This window comes from Acomys russatus, chromosome X (genome assembly GCF_903995435.1).
Source record: "Acomys russatus chromosome X, mAcoRus1.1, whole genome shotgun sequence".
Taxonomy (NCBI): Eukaryota; Metazoa; Chordata; class Mammalia; order Rodentia; family Muridae; genus Acomys; species Acomys russatus.
The window spans coordinates 48,338,100-48,361,977 of NC_067169.1; the positions used below are offsets into that span (position 1 = coordinate 48,338,100).

Sequence of the window (23,878 nt, forward strand, 5' to 3'; positions counted from 1 at the left end):
CTGATTTTCTACCTTTTAAGAGCCATCAAGAAAATGTCAAAGGGGGAGAAATGACTGAAAACATTCTAGCACCTTGTGATCACCCCTATTCCACTGAGGAATCCCTGCACTTCCTGTATCCAAGTGTGCACAATGAGTCATGGAGATGAGAACCATGCTGTGAATAATGTTAGGTGCAGCACTCACATGTTTAGCACATCTTAACATCTTTAACCCAGGAGAGATGTGCTTATCTTTAGTTAGCCTTTAATAAGTTAAGGCACACAAGCATCCAGGATGGTATATATTACTCACAAGAAAAAGTATCCAGTTGTTTTACTCATTTGACCACTTTCCCCTATCTAAACCCGAATCACTATGAGGGAATAGGTATCAATCCTAGTGGCTCACTTTGGACATACAGGGATACTTAAAGTTAATGCATCATGGTCACTTCTAAGTCCTGAGGGTCACATCTGCCATGCTCCACAGGGGAAAAAAAACATTATGAAGAAAAGGGTTTCAAGTCATGCTGAGAAGCATGTGAAACTGGAGGTTCAGGCTTAAGAGAAATGGATTGTCTATTCCCTAAGCCAAGAAAGCATCAAGTGGTCCCCTTAGCTTCACAGTGCACTATTCCTGCACCTCAGAAACTTCACAATCAATACCTAACTGGAAGGGGAAAAACAACATTTGAGTAATAAAAATGGAAAGAAGTTTAGGAAAAGACAATTTAAAAAATCTAAAAGATGCTGATTTGAATCCCCACCTAGAGAGTCTTGGTAGCTTGTCTTGAGAATGAAGACAGTAATGAAAATGCTGGCTTCCTAGCTATCACAACTATCAACGTGCAGGACATGGGCTGAAGAATCAAGACCTCAGGCTGCCCCCATGATATCAATTCCCCCTCACTTTGCGTGTGTGGGTGAGGTGGAGGAGAGAGTCAAAGCAGAAAGATAAAAGGGAAAGCACTTCATTTTTCTCTCTAAAGTGGTAGGTAGATGCCAACATAGTTCTGTGTACCCCTTATTTCAGGTCTACCTCTAAAAAATATAAGCAGGAAAACTCTAACTCAGTCATTGCTATTCCCCTCACCTCTATAATTAGCTAAAGAGAAAGAACATGTCCAGCAGCCCCATAGCTATGGAATCTGGGTCTCCAGACTAGAAATGGAAAACAAAAAAATGCTCAAAGTCAGTCTTGGTGAAATGGTGGGGAATTAATCCTCTGGTAGGGCTATGGATATCGCATTTTTAGAGTACTGGTTATTTTGGACCTACATCCCAGCCCCATGCTACTGTTGTTGAATAGAAGAACAGTAAAGTCCAGCAGCAATCACTGGTAGGTTGCCGAGAGCAAAAGAGACCTAGAAAAAGAGCAGAGCAAGTTAGAATCCTATGATGCAATCTCAACGCCATACTCCTCTTCCTTTTCTCTAAAGGTTCATGGTTAGACCACTGACACAATTGCAGAAGTACATCACCTGACTATGGAGATGCCAAATCTGTCCTATTCCAAACTAACAAGAATAACTTTAATAAAATTTGGTTAAGTTCTAAGCACCATGTACTTTAGAAAGATTTTTTTTTTAATTAAGAAAAACCCTAAGTAGTACTTTACAGACAGATGTTGTCTTCAATTCTTTTACATAGCAGAGCAATCAGATGTGTGGCTCAAGAAACAGAAACAGAAACAGAACCCATAAGTGAGGATGAGACACAATTCTGATTTTTATATTGAGTTCCAATTTTTCGGTCATAGCTGTACTACACATTGAGCAGTTGGGAACTCTTGTTCACAGCAATATATGAACAAGAACTACATAACCTCTTGAAGCTATAGATTAAGCATCTTTAATCTGAAGTTAAATGATTCAAAACTCCAAATTCTTAAAACGTTATAGCTATTCGGCATGATGCTATAAATTAATTTTTCACACTTGAGCACAGATGTGAGTTTGTATTAAGACTATCACCTGAACTACTTTAAGGATGAGTTTTTTTCTACCTAGTTGTTTCAACATACATATGTATGTATATGCATACACACATGTACACACATACGTTTATGTGACATATATTGAGAACATACAATATATTTAAAAATCCAATGATGGAGTTGGATGAGCTCTATAATGGGACTTCTAATCCTGGATTCTAGTCTATTTCTGAGATTGGGTTGCTCTGTGATTTTAAGCAAATCACTTTTCATCTCTGTAGCTCAATTCCTGCTTGGCTAAAATGAGATCAACTTATTTCTTATTTTCCTACCATAGAAGTATGAAGTTGTGAAGTTCAGGAAAATGTAGAGGGTTTAGGAATTTGTAATTTGGGCCTGGGTGAAGGGAAATGAAAAGAAGGCCAGCATGGTATAAACACCTATTATGCAGACACTATAAAGGACACTTGCATTTGTTTTCATTCAGTCCTCAAAATAATTTGGGAATGGAAGGCTCTGTGTCTGAAAGAGGTAAAATGATTTGCACAAGTTCATTAGGCTATTCAGGAATTGATATAGAGATGCTTATTGGTACATACAAATTGGTGCTGCTTATACATATGAAAGGAGAAAACTGAATATGAGTAGTTGATAGTGGGGTCTAGATGAAGAAATTAGCATCATGTTAACCTGCCCTGACTACAGATAATTTCTGGGCTAGAAGTCTGATGTAGAATTAGCTCAAAAGCTTAGTACCCTAACTGTTGCCTCTCCAACATCTATCAGTCCTAATTTCCTGCTATTCTTCCACCCAAACCCTATAGAACAATAGAACTGGGCTTGGAAATTTCTGGAGTGTAACCCACACTTTCTGGTCTTTTAACCTTACCTTTCTTGCTCACCTCAGTAGAGTTAAGGGCTGAGAACTTCAAAGGGTAGATAGAGCTCCAGAGCTTTCACCTGTGTTCTCTCTCAAGGTTTCAGCCCCAGTACAGGGAGCAGGGCTGGAAAACTTTTGCAGGTCCAGCTCTGTACATTCAATGGGGGTGTGAACCCATTGAGAATGTCTCTCTGAGGCACAAGAGGCCATGGTAAAGGACTCCTGTGTGGGGAAGCCACGAGTGGAGCTGGAGTCATCATCCAGGATGGAGTTAAGAGGCTTGATCTCAAATATGCTCTCATTCACTGGAAATTCAGGACTGGTTTCCTGGCCAGGTGGCACAGGGAAAAGAGAATCCTCCTCCACTGCGTTTTCAGCATCATACTGCAACGAATCTCCTGCAACTCGAAGCAGAAAGCCAATAAGTCACCCAAAGTCAGGGTCTTTTCTCAACAGGTTACCTTTTACTGAGCAGAAAATAAGGAGGAGTGAGGGGGTGAAGGATCCAGAGTTCCTCTTCCACTCCTGGAGGACCAGGGCACCTAGAAGAGGGCTAAAATGACATATTTCATTTCATTGAGGTATCACATTAAGTCTGCCAGATGCTGGATTAGGGAAGACAAATTTCTTCAGATAGATAAATGCTTTGCAGAAAAGAGATTTTAACATGTCCCTTTCTTCCATGATCAGTGACTGTTATGTAATATGGTAAAGGGTACAGACAGAATTAAGGTAGTAGATGTTAAAATAGGAAGGTTATCTTGAGTTATGTAGATGGGTTCCCACACTTCTTTCAGCTAGACCATGATTTTTAAAAATTCTGTGCTTAATGAATATTTAATTCAGATTCATTTTTCTGGTTACTAGTTGTATCTTTCTAAGGAACCGGGAGTCAAAAATAACACAGAGCATTAGGGAGGTGTGGCATAAAATGAACTCAATGTATACCATCACTAGGTTTAGAAATAGAAGAGAGCCATGAACCAAAGGAGATGACCGCCCTCTAGGACAGGGCTTCTCAACCTTCCTAATGTAGTGACCCTTTAATACAGGTCCTCAGGCTGTGGTGACCCCAACTGTAAAACTGTTTTCAATGCTTTGCCATAACTCTAATTTTGCTATTGTTGTGAGTCATAAATACCTGTGCATTCCAATGGTCTTCAGTGATCCCTATGAAATGATCGTTTGTCCCCCAAAATGGGCACAAGCTACGGGTTAAGATCTACGAAGCTGTAAATGACTTTCAGCTGATAGCCAGCAAGAAAAAAGGACTCCAGCCAGGCGTGGTGGTGCATGCCTGTTATCCCAGCACTTGGGAGGCAGAGGCAGGTGGATCACTGTGAGTTCGAAGCCAGCCTGGTCTAAAATGCGCGTCCAGGACAGGCAGGACCACACAGAGAAACCATGTCTCTAAAAACAAACAAAACAAAAACAAAAAAGAAAAAAGGACTCTAGGCCTATATATTCACAAGGCAACAGATTCTCATAGACTGTATAGAAAGAAGCATAGCCCTGCCAGTTTCTTAATTTAGCTTTGCGAAGACCCAGAGAAGCCTGCTAAACTGAGCTATGGAAACTGAGATAAGCCATTAAACATGCGACAATGTTACAATGATAAGTGACACATCCTCATGTATGAGTTTGATTCAGTATCAGGTTACAGACTAAGTGTGTGTTCATGGTTTCCCTACTGTGGATGTGGTTCTGTTGTTTGTTCAAATTATTTGTGCGTGCATAAGAAAATTTAATACAACATTACAAATATCTGGATTCTTTGAAAATGTGGAAACTTTTGCAATGGTAACAATGAGGAGGAACTGGGTAATGCATTCTAGATTATATAGAGATGGTTTTTCTTGTTTGTCAGTTTCATTCCTTTCTCCTGCATCTACATTAGATTTACTTCACACCAACTTGATCTTTCCTACAAAGCCCTAGAACGTTTGTCAGTAAGTACTGATAAATATCTTTCTCATGAAATCATGAGGAAGTTACCTGTCTTCATGGTCGTAGGACATTACAATTGTGTCTTTAGGCTAGAAAAAGTTATTCATTTCTTCTCTCCCAAGGGTAGAATAGGGAGACAAGCAGTTCTCAGATGTTTCATCACATTAATCTTGTTGTGACCTTGGACCCAAGCATTTCACTGCACATGATCCAAGATTGGGCAAGAGACCTTACTTCACATACCACCTTCCAAAGATTAAATGGTTAATGAAACAGAGATAAGTGGTCCAACATTATCTGAAAGGTCTGAGCTACCAGAGTAGCTCTAAGGAATTTGAAGTAGAGTTCAGAAAGAGTCACTGAGAATCAAGAGGGGAATACAACATCTCATGAAACGCTAGATTCATCTTTGCTTAAGCACAAAGTACATACAAATAAATCATTGGTAGGCTCTAGATCCAAACTTACTAAGCAAACTCTAAGAAAGATTTTCCCAATATACAGTGAAGCTAAGTTAAACAATTTTGCTTTAGTCATAGTATCCATTAAATTAAGAAATCCTGTTAGTCCTTGTATCTGATAAACTCTATTTATGGTTTCGTTTACTATCACAGATATATTTACCTATTAGTCTGAGGCACTTTGTGTGTGTGTGTGTGTGTGTGTGTGTGTGTGTGTGTGTGTGTGTATGTGTGTGTGTCCCTATTTAGTCCTCAGTTCCCTTAATTGCACTGAAACTGCATTGGACATTGGTATTCTTGTCTGAAATTCTGTCTTAGTCCTGATGATTCTACCTCTTCCATATTTGCCCCTATAATGCTTTTTGTCTTACATTATTGGCTAGTAGATGTAGTTGAACCAAGTAAAATATTATCAAGACTTTAAACATGATTATCTTGATTTTTACATAACCATCTCATATGGATTTGACTAGATCACCTTAAGCAGCAATATTCTGGAGGATAGAAATGTATAAGAATGTTGATTAAACACTTGCCAAATTACTATATTGACAGCATTCATTATAAATCTCATCAACTTTTATTAGTCATGTTTCAGTATAACTAATTCTCTTCAATTCTGATGCTTCAGAACCTATTAATATATATGTATATACATACTATTATATTAATAAATACAATATATAAATATAAATAGAACACATTAGGAGACAGTTAACTAAAACTTATCCAATACCACCTATCATTTTGAAGATTAAAAACAAGTAAACCCAAAGAATCTAGATAATTTGAGTTAAATTATGATTTAAAACTAGAGTTAGATGTTTGGTCTCTTGGTTCATATAGTTAACAAGTGATTTCCCATAAAGGAAAACTGTCCATGAACCCTTATAACCTAATAAATTGGTCCACTTAACTTCCAGATTTTGGCCCTGTTGACTTCCCATGTTTTTTTATGTCATCCCAGATAGTTCCCATATGACAACAGAGCATCTTTCGTGGGATTTTACATCATATCAGAGAACACACATTATCTTGCAATCTCAGAAAATTTCTTTTTACCAAAAAAGTTATCTTACTTTTGATTCATGAGAAATGTTAAGTAGACACACTTACCACATTGGCAATGTCTGTTGAAGATATGTTTACAATAGAGGAAGAAGAGTCCAATGAAAGCCAGGGCAAATATCACTAGCAGACTGCCCACCAGTGCAACAAGTGTGGCTTCCTTAAGGGGAACAATGTGTGCATCTACCTTCACTAAGCTCAACTGGAAGGTACCTGTGGAACAACAACAGCAACCACAAAACAATGGATGAGGTCAGTAAAGTGGACAGTTAACAGCCATTCTTACAAGGGCTCTGAAGTTCCTTACGCTACATCTTCTTTAGGTCACCTGCATCAAGGCTACCATGTTCTTGTGAGAATAGGTAAAATTATAATGAAGGAAGCAGAGATTATATCCTGCAGGCATGGGATAAATTAGCATGACTAACTAAAAGATGCTGTATTGTGGTTCACTTGTGCTATGTTTAGTAATATAACCTAAAAATATAACCAAATTAAAATGCTCATCAGTAAATACTGGGTCACTAAATTGTGATTATCCTAAAACGTCATAAAAGACCTTTCAATGATTAAGCTAAATAACCCAGTGGAGAAAAATAAAGTGAATAAAAGATAGCTTGATGTTCTTTATAGAAAATGTTTAAAACATAAAGTAATAACATAGGTTGTCTAAGAATATGAATATACATGAAGTGATACAAACATTTAAACCATAGTGGAGAATATGGCAGAGAAATTTACCCAAGAATTAACCACACACTCTGTATTCGCTACAACTTTACAGTAAAGTCATTACCATGTGCATAGCCAATGCACTTTGAATGGAAATGATATGTATCACTTCCAGACTGAGTCAGTTAAGAGCTGATATATCTTAACCACTTCTTTCTGTAACAAAGAACTGGACGCTACCAGGTCTAGCAATCACAGGCAGATTATAGAAGAAGGCCTTTGCCTTATGAAAGGAAGCATGGGATTTCGGATTTCTTTTTACCATAATATAGCCTAGCAAAATGCTTCTTAAATTTTTAGAAATTTTTTGCTTCTGAGGAGGAAAGAAGGCTCAGAAAGGATCTAAAAGGGAAATTTATTATGCTTGTTCTTTTAAAAATCTAAAGGAAATATACAAAATTTGGAAATTTATTATCTAGGAATCTCAGCTAATATAGGACTTTATCTTTTAGGGTTATATTTATTTTTCAATAAGTATGTTTTATATTTCATGATTTTTAGGGATATAACAATAAGTTAAAGAGTATGTGAGACTATGGACAATTATAGAAAACCAGACAAATAAGTACATGTCTAGTAATATAGGCATAGACTAGTTTCTAGCTCTTCTCTCAGCTTCTGATGTTGTCTAAGAACTAATGATTGCCATGAATATTGACTATAATAGCAATATTGATCATAATAGCAATTAATAACTATAGAAATATTATTTTAAAAAGTACACTGTAGCATTCATTATGCCATCTAACATAGCCAAATACCTCACAAAGTATGAAGAAAAATGTTTTCTCATTAGATACCATTTTTAAGACAAAGGAAATGTGATCCAATGAGTCTGAATGCTGGAAAGTTGGGATTTAATCACAAGTGATTGCCTTTTGGCAATACTCCAAAGGAAGGAGTGTCAAAGAGTCTTTTCCTTCTACAAGAATAAAGAACTCTATTGATTTTGTTGACAAACACAGGTTTGTGGGAGGAGGGAGAGAAAAGTAGATACACACACTGAACCTCAGAAGAAGGAGTCTGTTTTGTACATGGGATGCATTCTTGGTCCTGCAGGCCCCCAATGCGGGTCTTTCGGTAGAACCTGTGGCGAGAGCAGAAGAGAATGGCAGAGTGGGGAAACAATCAATTGACTTGTAACAGTCCTTCCTGAGCTGATAAGAAATGTATAAGAGTCTTTTCTTCATGACAGGTAATACTGACCCTTGTGAGATCTCTACCATGTGTGACTTAGTCCATCTTTCCTGATTCAACACATCCTATAGCCAAAAGGGGAGCTAAGGTCATGAGATATGGAAGCACTTACATGATGCCAACTTATTCATGATTTCTGTATAATCTATCAAAAGTAAGATTTATCTTAAATTTTAGGCGTAATGTCAATGTGAATATAAAGCTTTTAATTTCTCATCTGCCTTTGATACCTCCTAGATACCTGATATAGTGAGATCTAGTTAGAAAGATATGGATTCCCCATTCATGGAGCTTAAATAGAGTGTGATGTGGATTGTTAGAATACTTTTACTAGGGTCTAAGAGATAGGATGACAAAGGACATCAAAGAGTTTTTTTTTTTTTAATCCAACAAGGACGGATACAATTTAGTAGGCTTACCTTGGCAGGCAATCTCCACAGATAGCGTTAGAGGTGTTTGTGCAGTTGGCCTTCTGGACCCGATTGATGACAGCACAGGTAATACAAGTCTGACAGTTATGATGTCCCCAAGTGCTTTTATACTTTCGGGGAGGGCAGGCTATGCAGTATGCATCTCCACCTTCTCCATAGCCACAATCCTGAAACAGAAGGTATTCATAAAAGCTTAGAGAGAGGATCTGCTATGAGTCAAGTAAATATAGTGTAAGGCAATACTTTTTAAACTACATGTTTCAAGCACATTGTTGGGGCATTAAATCAATTTACCAAGTTGTACCCAAGATGAAAAATTGAAATGTAGCTAAACAGAATAGTGAAGTACAATGAAGTAAAGCTACGTGCATAAATAAAAATAAGCAAGATTACACTATGGAAAAAACCCAAAATTTTAGTTGTATGAAAACAAAAGATTATTTCTCATTCACATTCTGCCTATTAGAGATTTAAAGGGGGTTGTCCCCTACATGAACCTACCATGAGGCATCGCATATATGAAAACTTTCATTTTATGCTTCCTTAAGAGGAACATCAGATAAAAAAGAACATTTGTCCCCAACAAATAATACACTTCACTTTAATCATATGCCACAGGCCACACATGACAACTAATTATTATGAAGTATAACGCATACAAGAAGGCACAATTTTAGAGTATAGCAAAGGGTTGCAAATATCTGATATAAAAGAATAGTTGGTATTAAAACTTTCATAGGTAAAATCTACGTTAGTATATGCTGGGTAATGATGAAAAATTCCTTCTTATTCCAAGTCATAGTAAAAATGTTTTAATAGTCACTTGATAATGGATCTATCTGGCCTATGCTTCATATCTGGTTTCAGTGTAATGATACTATATATTACCCATAACCCACTCTTTCTGAGCATAGGAGAACTGAACATTTGAAGAGACGCAATAGATTTTCTGTAAAGATCATTATAGCTCTCCTACTATGAAAATTAGTGTGGTGGTGCCTTAGAATGATGGGAATCAGTATACCTCAAGATCCAGCTATAGCTTTCTGAGCCACCATCTGTGGTGGAGCTGCTGCGAAGATGCAGATTGTTGTGAAGACGCTTATAGGTAAAACCCTCATGCTCAGGGTTGAACCCTGGAACACCATAGAAAATATAAAGGCCAAGACCCAGGATAAGGAAGGAATTCCTCCTGATCAGCAGAGGCTGATCTTTGCTGGTAAACAGCTGGAAGAGGGCCATACTTTGTCTGACTACAACATTCAAAAGGAGTCCCCTTAACCATGTGTTGAGACTTCGTGGTGGTGTTAAGTAAAAGAAGAAGTCTTAATACCACTCCCAAGAAGAATAAGCATAAGAGGAAGAAGGTTAAGTTGGTTGTGCTGAAATACTATAAGGTGGATGAAAATGGCAAAAGTAGCCGACTTCGTCTAGAGTGTCCTTCTGATGAATGTGGTGCTGGAGTGTTCATGGCTAGCCACTTTTACAGACATTACTATAGCAAGTGTTGTCTGACTTATTGCTTCAACAAACCAGAAGACAGGTAGTTGTGTATGAGTTAATAAAAATAAGGAACTGGGAAAAAATTCCAGCTATACCACTCTTGGGGATATACCCAACGGATGCATTATCCTACTACAGAAAAACTTGCTCAACAATGTTCATTGCTGCTCTATTAATAATAGCCAGAAATTGGAAAGAACTTAGATGCCCTTCAACAGACAGATGTATAAAGACAATGTGGTTATATTTCCAAAATGGAATATTATTCACCTGTTAAAAATATGATTCAGTAGGTAAATGATTGGAACCAGAAAATAATCATTCTGAGTTAGGTTACCCACACCCAGAAGTACAAATATAGCATACATTTGCTTATGAGTGGATTATGAGTGCTTATTAGTCAATTATAGACAAGCAATTGTTCAGAGAGGATGGATAGATCTCCCTAAAATGGGGAAATAGAATATATAGTAATGGATAGATGCCGGGTGATCTGGAACAGGAAGACCAAGCAGAGTGAGGGAAGGGAGAGAGATGAGGGGGAGATGTGGGAAGAAAGAGCTAAAATTAAGGGCCATTTGAGGGGTGGTATGGAAACTTGGTTTAGTAGAGGTTTCCTAAAATATATACATGCATGAAAACAATCTAAATTAATTCATTAATAATGGGGAAGACAGACTACTAACTGTCCATTTCTTGTCACTAAATGAAGCCTCCAGTAGCAGAATTGGGTTATATTGAGTTGTTGGCCAAAGAGGTTCTATCAGAGCCCCTAAACAACCCAGGCTGTTTCCAAGACTATAGGATATTATCCTATCCTGACATCAAGGCCCCATCTGTAAAGACAACACCCACGCAACTCACTAAACATGGAGAACTCCAGCAGGTGCCTATCTAGAGCCTTTCCCTGTAAGGACAAGTGTTCTTGGTATCATAAGGTCCTCTGTACACTACCAAAAGAGAAACATAAACACTAACTGAGTTTCAAACTCTTTGACCTAAAATGGTGTCCTTCCTTCAAGATAGTCTAAGACAATGGTGGCACAAAGCTTGTGGGAATAACCAACCAATATCTTATTTGTCTTGAGGCCCACTCCAGGAGATAGAAACCATACCCAACAATGCTTGTGTGATCAAGAATGTGAGAATAGATGTCTCAGGGTTCTAGGGTAAAACCAAATACTGCTGTTGTTATCACCATGCCTAGTGCATAGTATGTTGTCAATGAACAAATAACATTAGCTATTGTTATGTATTCTGAAATAATAAGTTGGGCACTGGTATCAAAGTAAGACTTGAGTCCCTATTAACTCACTCACTAGAGAAAACAATGATGGAAGCTAGCCAACATTCACTGATAATCAACAAATTTACTGATAGTTCAGCATTTTCCTTGTTTTACTGATTATTTCAGATAATATTTATCAAGTAATTATTATATATTATGATTTTGCCATGAGTATTATCAGTAATTTATTAAAAGTATCAGAGAAAACAATCTCTGCCTTCAGGGACGTTTATACTTGTTTATTTTCCATAAAAACATCTAAGGTTGCATTATAACCCTTCTGGTGGGGTTGCCTTGTCACACCACAGGTCTCATTCCTGATGTAACTTGATGTCCTGGGAAGGGTTTGTCAGGAGACTCCCCTTTTCTGAGGACTAGGGGAAGAGGTTAAGGTGGAAAAGGAAAGGAGAGTAGGACTGGGAAGAGAGGAGGGAGAGGGCTACAATTGGGATGTAAAGTGAATGAATAAATAAATAATTAAAAAATATAATCCCTATTTTAAAAGTAAGAATTTTTTGTGTCAAAGCATTTGGCTAGCTTATGAGATGTCTCCATACACAAACAGATATTGTGTTTTAGGGGACATGAGAAACAGGGATATTGATGCAAGTACACAATCCAAGTAGCCTCTTTATCTTGTTGGACTACCAATAGTACTACACAGGGCTGGATAGCTGAGTATATAAAGGCAGGTAGTATTCTACAACCACTACAGTATTAAGAATATCCTTCATCTCCAAAACTCAGAAAGTTCTTTATTTCACATGAGGTAATTAGAGAAATTGCCCAGGAAACATTTTTCCAAACATCAAAGACTCTAGCAGAATAAGGAAAGATGCAGTACTAAAAACAATATAGGCCAAAGAATATATAAAGGATACAGAAAATTATTCTTTCAACTGACATCCACAAAGAAGGCCAGAACCTGTATGTTAACACAGCCTGCAAAAATGGAAGATTTTAATAGGACTCTGAGTGTCCTGGGAAAAAAATCATATAGAGTAAAGCACAGTATCAGACACAATAAAACACTGTATCAAACAATGAAACACTCATGATAAGAATCAAGAAAATCAGATAATTAAAAAAATACAATCGACAGACAATACCAGTTAGATGAAACAATTATTGGAATTATTTAATAAGGATTTTAAAGCATCCATTAAAAATGGCTTTGACAGTTACAAATTATATATAAATATGAGAGAAAATGAAAATATCACAGCAAATGAATGCCTTTTTATTGGCAAATTTCGTTTTTAAGATAGTGTCTCTACGGTACTATTTGGCCTGAAGCCCAAGTTGGCTTCAAGCTTGAAGTCATTTTGCTTCTGCCTTCAGAATGCTGGCATAGAATTAGAAATAACTATAATCAGCTCAAAGAAATTATTTTAAGAGCAAAATGGAATTTATAAAAATAACTAAATAAATGAACAAAATTCACTGGATGTGCTGACCACTACAGAATTAAAAACTCACTGAACCTGAGGATAAAACAATTGAATGAATGCAGCTCAAACAGCAGAAAAATTAGCCTAAAATAGAAAAAAAATAAGACAATGACTAAAGAAATTTGGGGCTGAAATAACAGATCAAGTAAGAAAAACATCAAAGTCACACTAAACCAAAATAAAAGTCTGAAGAAAAAGAAATAAAGGCTGAAATTTTCACAAATTTAGAAAAAAAATCAACAAATATGATGACCAATTAACAATTAACAGAATAAGCTCAAACAAATATGCACATGAACATATATGCAAATGTAATTTACATATATAATGAAACTTTTGAGATTATGTATATGTAAGTGTATATAATGAAATTTCTAGGCAAGTCAGTTTTGAACATATCCAGGAAAAAATGACATTAACAATTACTGAAAATGACAGTGAATTTTCATCTGAAATTTTGAAAGCTTTCTTCAACCATATACTTAAAGTGTTGCAAGTGCATACCTGCCAAATGCAAATTATAATATGCAGTGAAACTACAATTTAGGAAAAAAAGGGGAAACAAAGATATTCTCCAGGCAAGAGAAAACTTCCATGTTGCTGGTAGACAAACTATGAAATAGTAGCAACAACAAGTTTTTAGTCAGAAAGGAATAGTCAAAAAAGGTACTTTGTAAAGCTGCATAAAAGATGAAAGAATATGGGAATCATATTTATAAAAAAACATCTACTTGTAGATGACATATGTTAGAAATTCCAAATATTCTACCAGAAGACTTGTAGAAACAGTCAAGAATGTGTGCAATGTGAAAGGATTAAGATCAAGAGCTTTTCCCATTTTTCTGATAGCACCAGATAGATTTCCAAAGTGGCTGTACTAGTTTGCATTCCCACCAGCAATGAAGGAGTGTTCCTCTCCACATCCTCACCAGCATGTGGTGTTACTTGAATTTTTTATCTTAGCCATTCTGATGGGTGTAAGATGGAATCTCAGAGTTGTTTTGATTTGCATTTCTCTGATGTCTAAGGAGGTTGAGCATTTCTTTATGTGTTTCTCAGCCATTCGATATTCGTCTGTTGAGAATTCTCTGTTTAGTTCTGAGCCCCATTTCTCAAATGGGTTATTTGGTCTGGTGGTGTTTAATTTCTTGAGATCTTTATATATTTTGGATATTAGACCTTTGTCAGATGTAGGGTTGGTGAAGATCTTTTCCCAGTCTGTAGGCTGTCGCTTTGTTCTCTTGACAGTGACTCCTGCTTTACAGAAGCTTCTCAGCCTCATGAGGTCCCAGTTATTAATTATTGACCTTAAGGCCTGGGCTGTTGGTGATCTGTTCAGGAAGCTGTTTCTAATGTGTTCCAGGCTCTTCCCCACTTTTTCTTCTAACTGATTTAGTTTCTCTGGTTTTATGTTGATGTCTTTGATCCACTTGGACTTGAGTTTTGTACATGGTGACAATATGGGTCCAATTGTATTTTTTTACACGTAGACATCCAGTTAGACCAGCACCCAGCTATTCCACTCCTTGGAATATACCCAGAAGATGCTGCAGCACACAACAAGAACATTTGCTCAACCATGTTCATAGCAGCCTTATTCATAATAGCGAGAACATGGAAACAGCCTAAGTGTCCCTCAGTAGAAGAATGGATAAAGAAACTGTGGTACATATACACTATGGAATACTACTCAGCTATTAAAAACAAGGAATTCCCAAAATTTGTGGACAAATGGATTGAACTAGAAATGATCATAATGAGTGAGTTAACCCAGAAGCAGAAAGACTCAAATGGTATATGCTCACTTATATCTGGACACTAGCCCAAGGGCATGTTCCATGAAAGTCTTCACTTACCAGGAAACTGTGACAGAGGGGAGGACATCCTATTGGGACTCTAGGTGAGAGAAGCATGAGAGAATGGGGAAATAGAAGGATCCAGAAGGTCCTAGAAATCTACAAGAAGAACATTATGATGGGCAAATCTAGGCCCAGGGTTCCTGCTCATACTCTGGCACCAGCCAAGGACAATACTTGCAGTAAACTCCGAACCCCTACCCATATCTAGCCAAAGACAATTTTCTTTTCTGGGTTGACAATGCTCCCTGCAAGAGCCAAAGACAACCTAGTAAAAATCCAAACACTAGGCAGGAGAACCCCTCTTTTGAATTTTTGGTCACAGTTGTTCAAACAAACAGCCTATTGCTATTGACAGTAATTGTCATCAAAAGTAGAAGGGAAGTCCCTGTTTCTACAGATATTATGCACTTCAGTCACAGGGTTCAGAGGACCCTATACTGCACCTAACTTTAATGCTTCCTTCATGAGGACTGGCTTTCATGATACCAGAAGAGGCCATAAAGCCATACAAGCATCTAAAGTTTAAAGAAAGGACATAACTCGCAGTCCGACCCAGCTATGATGCCTATGAATCACAGCAGTGACCACATGGATAAACGTAATAGGTACAGTAGTGGCACACATACTTGGTGGTGCCCAACAGCTTTTTAATTTCTCTTAAGACCTGATCAATAAGAGGGAAATCATGTCTGATACAGGAAACCTTTTCAACTACCCAGTGCTAGTGACGTCAGAGATCTTGGAGGAGATTCTACAACTACGACTTTACTAAAACCTCCAATATTCCTACCCACATTCTAAATAATGTCTTCATACACACAGTATAGTAATAATGTAGTCCTTACTACTCCTTATCAGGGAAAGTTATCTTTACAACAGGAGATCATTACAGATAACTGTAAATAATCAAAATGCTAAGCTGTGGTGTGCAGCCTCAGTGGGTATATCTACAAACAAACTCCTATATCTAAAACTCAGAGAACACTGTGGAACAGGAGTAGAAGTATAGAAGCCAGAGGATGAGGAAGTTTGATGTGAGATTGTGTATCCTAGTAATGTCATAAATACACCCATAGTCTTACCAAAATGGATGCCTAAACATGAGCAGAACAAGGATAACACAGACATGTTAAATTGAATGAAGGAACTCAATGAGTGAAGGCCTCAGCCATACACAAAGAGCTACAGTCAACTAAAGAATGCTTAGAGTAGAAGAAATGGTCTTCCCCAGAGAAAAACACACCAACACCAAGGAGGGATACATGATAATGGTTGTAGGAAGGGAAAAAGAAGGGAAAAAAATCATGTAATCATATTTTAATTTCAAAAACTTAAAAAGAAACTTTTCACGAGTTTCATGAATCCTGTTTGCTGATATAACAAAATATCATGTCTAATATTCACACCAACTACATTTATCAGTATGTTGGGTATTGTGGTGTAAGTAAGAATGGCCTGCATATACTCATATACTTCAATATTTAGTCATCAAAGAGTAGCACTGTTTGAAAAGGAATAAGAGTTGTTGCCTTGCTTGAGTAGGTATGGTCTTATTGATGTGTGTCACTGAGGGAGTGGACTTTGAGGTTTCAAAAGCTCAAGCCAGTCCCAGTGTCTGTCTCTCTTCCTTGTTCCTATGGATCTGGGTATAGAACGCTCAAGCTCTCCAGGACCACGCCATCTTGCATTCATTCACCAGTGCTTGCTGCCATGTTTAGAGTGGACTAAACCTCTGAAACTGTAACCCAGCCTCAATTAAATGCTTTCTTTTACAAGAGTTTCTGTGGTCATAGTGTCTCTTCACAGCACTAGAACACTGGCTAAGATATTGGGAAAGTAAAGATACTTAAATGGAAATGATGTTTCTATAGTCATAATGAGAAAAAGTTGAAGCCAACAGACCCTGAAAAGTCATGTGTGTATTTTAGTATTTAGAACAGTCAAGTAAATAATACAAAGAAATATAATAAAATTGGCACAAATATATCAAGATGGAGTCCTAAGAGATACCTTTGTGTAACCAACAGGAAGGCAAGAAAAGAGAGAGAAACAGGAATGAAGAAAACAGCAATAAAATGGCAGGCAGCCTTAAGCCCTAAAATGCCAATCAATTACAATCTTAAATTTAAATCACCTAAGCAAGGCAATTAAATGACAGAAATGAGCATGGTAGATAAAATCTGATACTATCAAATTACCCCCAGTAGCCATTTCTTTCACTGATGAGTGAATCATTTCCTAAGAATTAAAACGATGCAAATTATCATTTAAAACTCTTGTTGAGAATCAACTTTCATAGTTAGGAGGCAAAAAGAGTTTTGTTTTTTAAAATGATTCAGGTTCCCAAATGCTTTTGATGGTAATCAGTTTTATAACCAGGAAACATTTATCTTAATTTTATCATGCTTTAAGGATGTGGACACAAAGTTTTGATGGTGACCATAAAGTAAGTATAGTTATTTCCTCTTAAAAGTTGTTTGTGTAACATACAGGAACAATTAACAATCAAAATCAAGAATGGCTTATGTTAAAAATATACAATATTTTAATTTAAAGAATTTATTAACGTATTGCCAAATTAACATGAAATACAGCAAATTTAAAGCCATTTCTGATTTTAATGTATTTGTTATATAAGGGATTAAAACATTTTATTTTGTAATATCTGTCTATTCAAGTACCTTATGTAAGTAAAAATTTAATAAACTTTTCATTAAGAAAGTTTGCAGGTTAGGAAATTTCTCTATTAAATATTTAAAAAGTAAAAAGAAATCCTATACCATTTCATAAATTAGTGGCTAATGTTATAGAAGAAAGCACAAAATTAACAGATGATGGAAATATGCATTATTCATTTTTGGTTTTGACTTCTGGGACATGGGAATTTTATGCATTAGTAAAAAAAAGGCTCCAACATGGTATCTGTTCATATATTTCAAGAATATTAAAATTGTGTTTAGTTTATAAATTATACTTCTAGAAAAATATCCTGAGGAAGTACTGGTAATTTTATTCAATAATTTGTTTACTGTGAAAGTTATAATGCATGAGTGAAATATAAAATTAAATAAAGGTAACTGAACAGAAATGTTGTCTTGGATGCCATTAGCTACTTATCCAAACATCACTGGTCTTCCTTAACAATCAATTGTTCATTTCCTTCTAGGTACTATGATGATCAGGTTCAAAAATGGTTTCTTAGCTTGTTTAGTCAGTCATGACAACACCCTTCTCGTTTGCCAAATGCACACTTTGAAGTCACCATTCTAGTTATACAAATATGTGTTACCCAATTATGTATCATAAGATACAAAGAAGCCTTCTTGGAAATGTCGAGGCAATATTTATTTCCTAATAAAAAGCAATCTCTTTTGGCCTTATATCTGCTTCATGACTTTTGTGGTATGAGGATGTGATGAGTTGGTTTTAACAACTATAGGGCCATGAATATGTGAACAGAATAGCAAAGCATTCAAAATACCTGAAAAGAACTCATTTCCTTGATAATATTTTTGATCTGCAAAATACACCAAAAGACTTCAATATGACATACATGTATGTGGTTGTACACTAAGTCACTCTTAAGTTTTATGCTATTGATTGCTTGTCATTCTAAACATAGATAATTTTTGAAGTTTTAACAATTGTTTCGATTAAATTTATTTTAAATTAGTACACAAAACATAAACATGGCACTATATCAACTGAGCCAACTCCTCAGTATCCAGCTTGGATGTTTGTCATACATCATCTTCTGACAATTACCCACTTGCATGAGCCTGTTTGTTGTGTGTTTTGTTTTCTTGGTATTTAGTTTTTTGAGTGTTTTTATATTTTGTGTTTTAAATTGTTTAGTTAATCATGACAATATTATTCTTGTTTGCCGAATACAAATTCTACTTTCATATTGTGCCAAATACACAATGTTTTCTTACACAACTAACAAAGATTTTCTACAATTCTCTAGGATATCTTTTTGCTCAGTTGTTTACTTTGCAGTGAAGAAACATTATAATTTCATAAAATTTCCTTTACCAATCACTGTCACTGTAGTTCTATTCAGAAAGTACTTGATTTTATTTATGTCTTGAATTTTTACTCTCTTTTTTAGGGCTTGCATCTTATAATTAAGGTCTTTATGCATTTGAGGTCAATTTTGATGCAAGGGCAGAGATAGAAATCTGGTTTCATTATCTTAAAAGTGGATATCCAGCTTAGCTAGAAACATTTGTTGGTGAAGGTTATCTTTTCTTAAAGTGTGACTGTGAAAGAAAATTCACGCATGGTTGCAGCTGTATGAGCTTATATATGGGTCCTATATTCTGATACACAGATCCATTCCTGTGATTTTTTTTGCCAGTCCAGTAGTTTTTATTACTATTGTTCTGGGGTACCACTTAAAAGGATGTGTGGATATATTTTATTCTCCCCCCCCCAGAATTAATTTATGGCACTTTGGGGTCTTTTGTGTTACCACATGAATTTATTGATTTTTTCTATTTTTGTGAGGAATGTTATTGATATTTTGAAAGGATTATATTGACTATATAGATATTTTTGGTAGTATAGCCATTTTCAGAATATTGTTTTCCTGTCCATGAGCATCAGTAGGGTTTACATCTGTCTTAGTTAGGTTTTCTAATCTATAGAAAAATATCATGGCCAGAAGCAACTTAGGGAAGAAAGAGTTATTTTAAGCTTACAGTTCCACATTACAATGCATCATCCAAGGAAGTGAGGACAAGAATCTGGAGACAGATATTGAAGAGGAAACCGTAAAGGAGTGCTTTAAACTAGTTCTAAATGGGGCTTTTTCATCCTGCCATTTTTTAGCACCCAGGACCACCAAGCCAGGGATGGCACCGCTCAAAGTGGTCAGGCCTTCCCTCATCAGTCAAGAGAATACACCACTGGCTTGTCCAACGACTAACTTTATGGGCCATTTTTTCATTTGAGGCTCCCTCTTCTAAAGTGACTCTAATTCATGTTAAGTTTACATAAAACTGGCCTGTATTGAGTAAGAATGAAGAGAGGGTACATTCTTATCTTATTCCTAACCTTAGTGGCAATGCCTGGAATTTTTTTCCATTTAGGATGATGTTGTTTCTAGGTTTGTTGTATATAGCCTTTAATACAGTATTTTCTTCTTTTTCTTCTTCTTCTTCTTCTTCTTCTTCTTCTTCTTCTTCTTCTTCTTCTTCTTCTTCGCCTCTATGTGACTTTTATTATGAAAGGATGTTAGATCTGTCAAAAAGCATTTATAACTCGAAATAATTAAGTAACTTCTATGCTTAAGCCTATTCATGACAAATTATGTTTGTTGATTTAAGTATGTTGGGCCACTTCCATATCTCTGGAGTAAAAACAACTTGGTCATGAATGTACTTTTTGGTGGAATTGAATTAGGTTTATAAGCTCTATTTGAATTTTATGGGAATTTAAATAAGAATGGCCCCCATAGGCTCATATATTTCAATACTTGGTCTTCAGTTGGTGGAAATCTTTGGGAAGAATTAAAAGGTATGGTTCTGTTATAGAAGGTTACTGAAAACGCTTTTTCTCACTATGCCCAGAGCTCCTTTTTTGCTTGGGATTTTTAGATGTGAGCTCTCAGTTGTTCCTGCCACTGTGCCTTTGTCTCACCATCATGGATTCTAATCCTCTGAAACAATAAGCCCAATTAAACACTTTCTTTTATAAGTTGCCATCATAATAGAATTTTGTCATTACAGTAGAAAAGTAAGACATTTATCATGTTGAAAAATTATTACCTTATAATTATCTGCTAGTATTTTTTCTTAATTCGAATAGTTTAGGCATCAGAGTGCTGGATTCTTAATTTGGTGGATGCCTTAGAAAGTTTTCTGAACGCCATTGGTATCTCTTGTAAAACCTGTCTTTTCATTTTTAATTTTGATAATTTGGGTTCCCTTTTGTTTCTCTTGATAAGTTTTATTAAAGATTTATACTTTTATCTTTTTAAATGACTGACTCTTTGATTCATTAATTACCTGGTTTGTTTTGTTGTTTCCTTTTTGTTGTTGCTGTTTTGTTTTTTCAAGACAGCGTTTCTCTGTGTAGCCTTGGATATCCTGGGCTCTCTTTGTAAATTAGGCTAGCTTTGAACTCACAGAGATCCCCTGAGTATATTTTCCCTGAAAAGATTATATCTATCTGCTGATTTGGGTTTTTTCCTTGTTCTTCCAAAACTATAAGGTGCATCAATAAGTTATTCATTTGTAATCTGATTGTGTATGTGCACATGCATGTAGGAGCACATGCAAATCATGAGCCTTTCTCAATCGCTTTTCCAACTAATTTTTACATTAACATTCTTTTTCATTTTTATCTGTTAAACGTATTAACTCCTGCATACTATGTCTTAATGGTCTTGCTTCAGTTTTTACATTATTCATAAATGATTCATGACTGTTCTCTATGTGTCTATATCTATTTTGTTGTGTATTCTTCCTTAAACACAGCTCATATACTTTCCCTCACATTTCTACCTCATTTTTCCAATCCCCTACATCTTCTAATATTTATGTCTTAGTCAAATAATGACTCAACAGTAATAACATTTAAACCCTGTGAATACTAGAAACACTGCAGTTTTAACTTCCATCTACTTTTCTCTTCAGTTTTTTTCTAAGTTGAATTAACCCTATCCCTCATTTCTCAGCTGACATTTCTTCCATTCTTAACTTTAGTAACTAATGTTTTTTTGGCTGATAAAGAAGTTAGGGAAACAACACCTTTAATAATAGCCACAAAAAAATATGAAGTATCTTGGTGTAAGTCCAACTAATTTTTTTCAGGCAAAGTCTCTCACTGAATCTGGAGCTCAGAAATTCAGCCAGATAACCTGGCAACCAAACCACAATGACCCTTTTAGCTGTATCTCTTCAGTATAGGATTACAGGTGAGTGCAACCATGTGTGGATTTTGCTTTTATTGCAAGGGTGCTAGGTGTTTAAACTTTGGTTCTCATGTGTATGAAGCAAATACTAACAGCTGTCTACTCAATATAGTTATTCTGGATATAGCTGTCAGGTGGAAATTCTGGTAGTTAGACAAAAGCCACCATTCTTCAGGAACTTATGAAGCTGTTTCCCCTCTACCAAGGGAATCATTTTACTTTCAGACCAGATGAATGTCTAATTGTGGTGCCTGTTAGCAAATAGCTTATAGCCTAGAGGCTCTGTCAGTGTAACAAGAACTTGTTATACTTCAGAGTACATACTGGCATCCTAGCTCTACGCATTGCACTCCTTATCCTAAACTTCTCCAGCTCATGCCCTTCCCTCCTTCCAGCTACTTATTTCTCTTTATAATCCTGTGATTTCCACTATTCCAATATTCTCTCTCTCTCTCTCTCTCTCTCTCTCTCTCTCTCTCTCTCTCTCCCCTCGTTCTTTCTCTTGCCTTGTCTTGTTATTCTTTACCCATACTCGCTTTGTCTTCCTCTCTTGCACCCCCACCTCTTCCCTCATTGCCAAGTCCAGTTTGCTGCCCTTTTTGTTCTGAACTCCACCTCTTACCTACAATAACACCTTCCATTTAACCATATACTGGAGAGGTCTTATCATCAGTTTACACAATAGCAACTGAATTGTTAATTATTGTCTATCCCTCTTGAAATACATCATTAACTACTCTCTGGGTTTTCAGGGTATCTCTTCAAAAATCTGTTATAATACTGATACATTGTCTTTAAGAGAGCTTGCTGGATTTTTCCTTTATATATATATATATACACACACACACATTTGTGTGTATATATATATATATACACACACACGCACACACACACACACACACACACATATATATATATATATATATATATATATATATATACCTGATTATACCTGATGCTTAGGAAAAAAATCTATTTTCAGTTCTTTCCCATTTTGTGACTGATGTGTCTCCTGAGCCTGAGCCTGGATAGTCATCTTCTTAGCCTAGATTTTGAAAGCTTTTTGATATTGTTTTATTGAATATACAGTTTATTCATTTTAGTATGAATTTCTTATCTTAAAAATTAAACATAATTGCCTCATTTCTTCTCTTCGCTTTAGCAGCTTCCATACCTTTTTAAAATTCCTCTCAAATTCATGGCCTTTTAAAAATGCTAATTTCCGTATATCTATAAATACATAAACAAAGACAGCTTCTTGAGTTCATTTAATGTTGCTTTTTTATGTTTATGATTTCAGGATTGACCATTTGTTATTGGATAACCAAGTAAGGAGCTCATCTTACTGTTAGTTTAATTCTCTTTCTCTCAACAGTCCTTAGTTACTTGTGAAATTTCTCCTTCCTACCTTAGTATATTTGCATTGCCAAATTTCAAGTCATTGAGGTATTGTGACTATAGCTTCTCTGTGATTTCTAAAAGACACAATATCACATCAGACTTTCTGGTCCTCTGGTTTGTACAAATTTTCTGACCCCACCCCCACTGCTTCTATGGTGTTCCCTGAATCTTATGTACAGGAGTTGGGCTGTAGGACAATATTAATCTTTCAAGGGCAACTTGTAGAACTCTATGTTTTACTTACATTTCTCACTATTTTATCTTTGTTGATATCTTTAGTGTTTTTCATCTGCATTCTTTCTTCCATATGATCCATTATACTATTATATAATCCATTATATAATCTATATCTACATCTATATATCTATATATTTTAATATGGTCCATTGAGGCTTCAATTGAGGTTATTTTGCTTCCTGACTATTTTTTTCACTAAAATTTCAATTTTATTTTTACTGCATTTTTATTTCTTTTCTAAACTTCAGTTTTTTATGCTATACTAACTTTCTTATTTCGTTCCACTATTTATTTTTAATTCTTCTTGAATTCTTTCAGGATTTTATTTCTATTAAATATTCTATTAAACTACATTTTCTGAAAATTTAGCCATTTCACTTGTTCTATCCCACTGAGACTTATGCATCTGGGTTATTTAATTAATTGAGTTTACCAGCTATTTTCTTGCAGTCAAAATATTTTCAATATTCAAGTGATAGAATGTATATACGTTGTTCATAATTTATACCCTCAGTCATGTACTCAGAGGCCTGGTACAACCAAATCTTTGAATATCAGCCATAGAATCAACCACAACTGCTGGATAG

At 35.9% G+C, this 23,878-nt stretch overlaps 1 protein-coding gene and 1 pseudogene across 2 annotated transcripts in view; one reads left to right on the forward strand and one right to left on the reverse strand.

Moving 5' to 3' along the window:
• Positions 1 to 1,218: 1,218 nt before the first annotated feature.
• Positions 1,219 to 23,878, reverse strand: part of Eda2r (ectodysplasin A2 receptor) — a 43,787-nt gene continuing 21,127 nt past the window's right edge. The window contains exons 4-8 of one of the 2 annotated variants that reach the window (XM_051141677.1): positions 8,622 to 8,800; positions 8,007 to 8,092; positions 6,322 to 6,486; positions 2,820 to 3,201; positions 1,219 to 1,345 (exon numbers count right to left, since the gene is read on the reverse strand). In XM_051141677.1, the coding sequence (XP_050997634.1) occupies positions 2,846 to 3,201; positions 6,322 to 6,486; positions 8,007 to 8,092; positions 8,622 to 8,800 (786 nt within the window). In that variant the 3' untranslated portion in view covers positions 1,219 to 1,345; positions 2,820 to 2,845. Of the gene's footprint in view, positions 1,346 to 2,111; positions 3,202 to 6,321; positions 6,487 to 8,006; positions 8,093 to 8,621; positions 8,801 to 23,878 lie in introns of those variants that run through there. The other variant, XM_051141678.1, reaches the window with a different exon arrangement.
• LOC127185128 (ubiquitin-40S ribosomal protein S27a-like) lies at positions 9,714 to 10,203 on the forward strand (annotated as a pseudogene).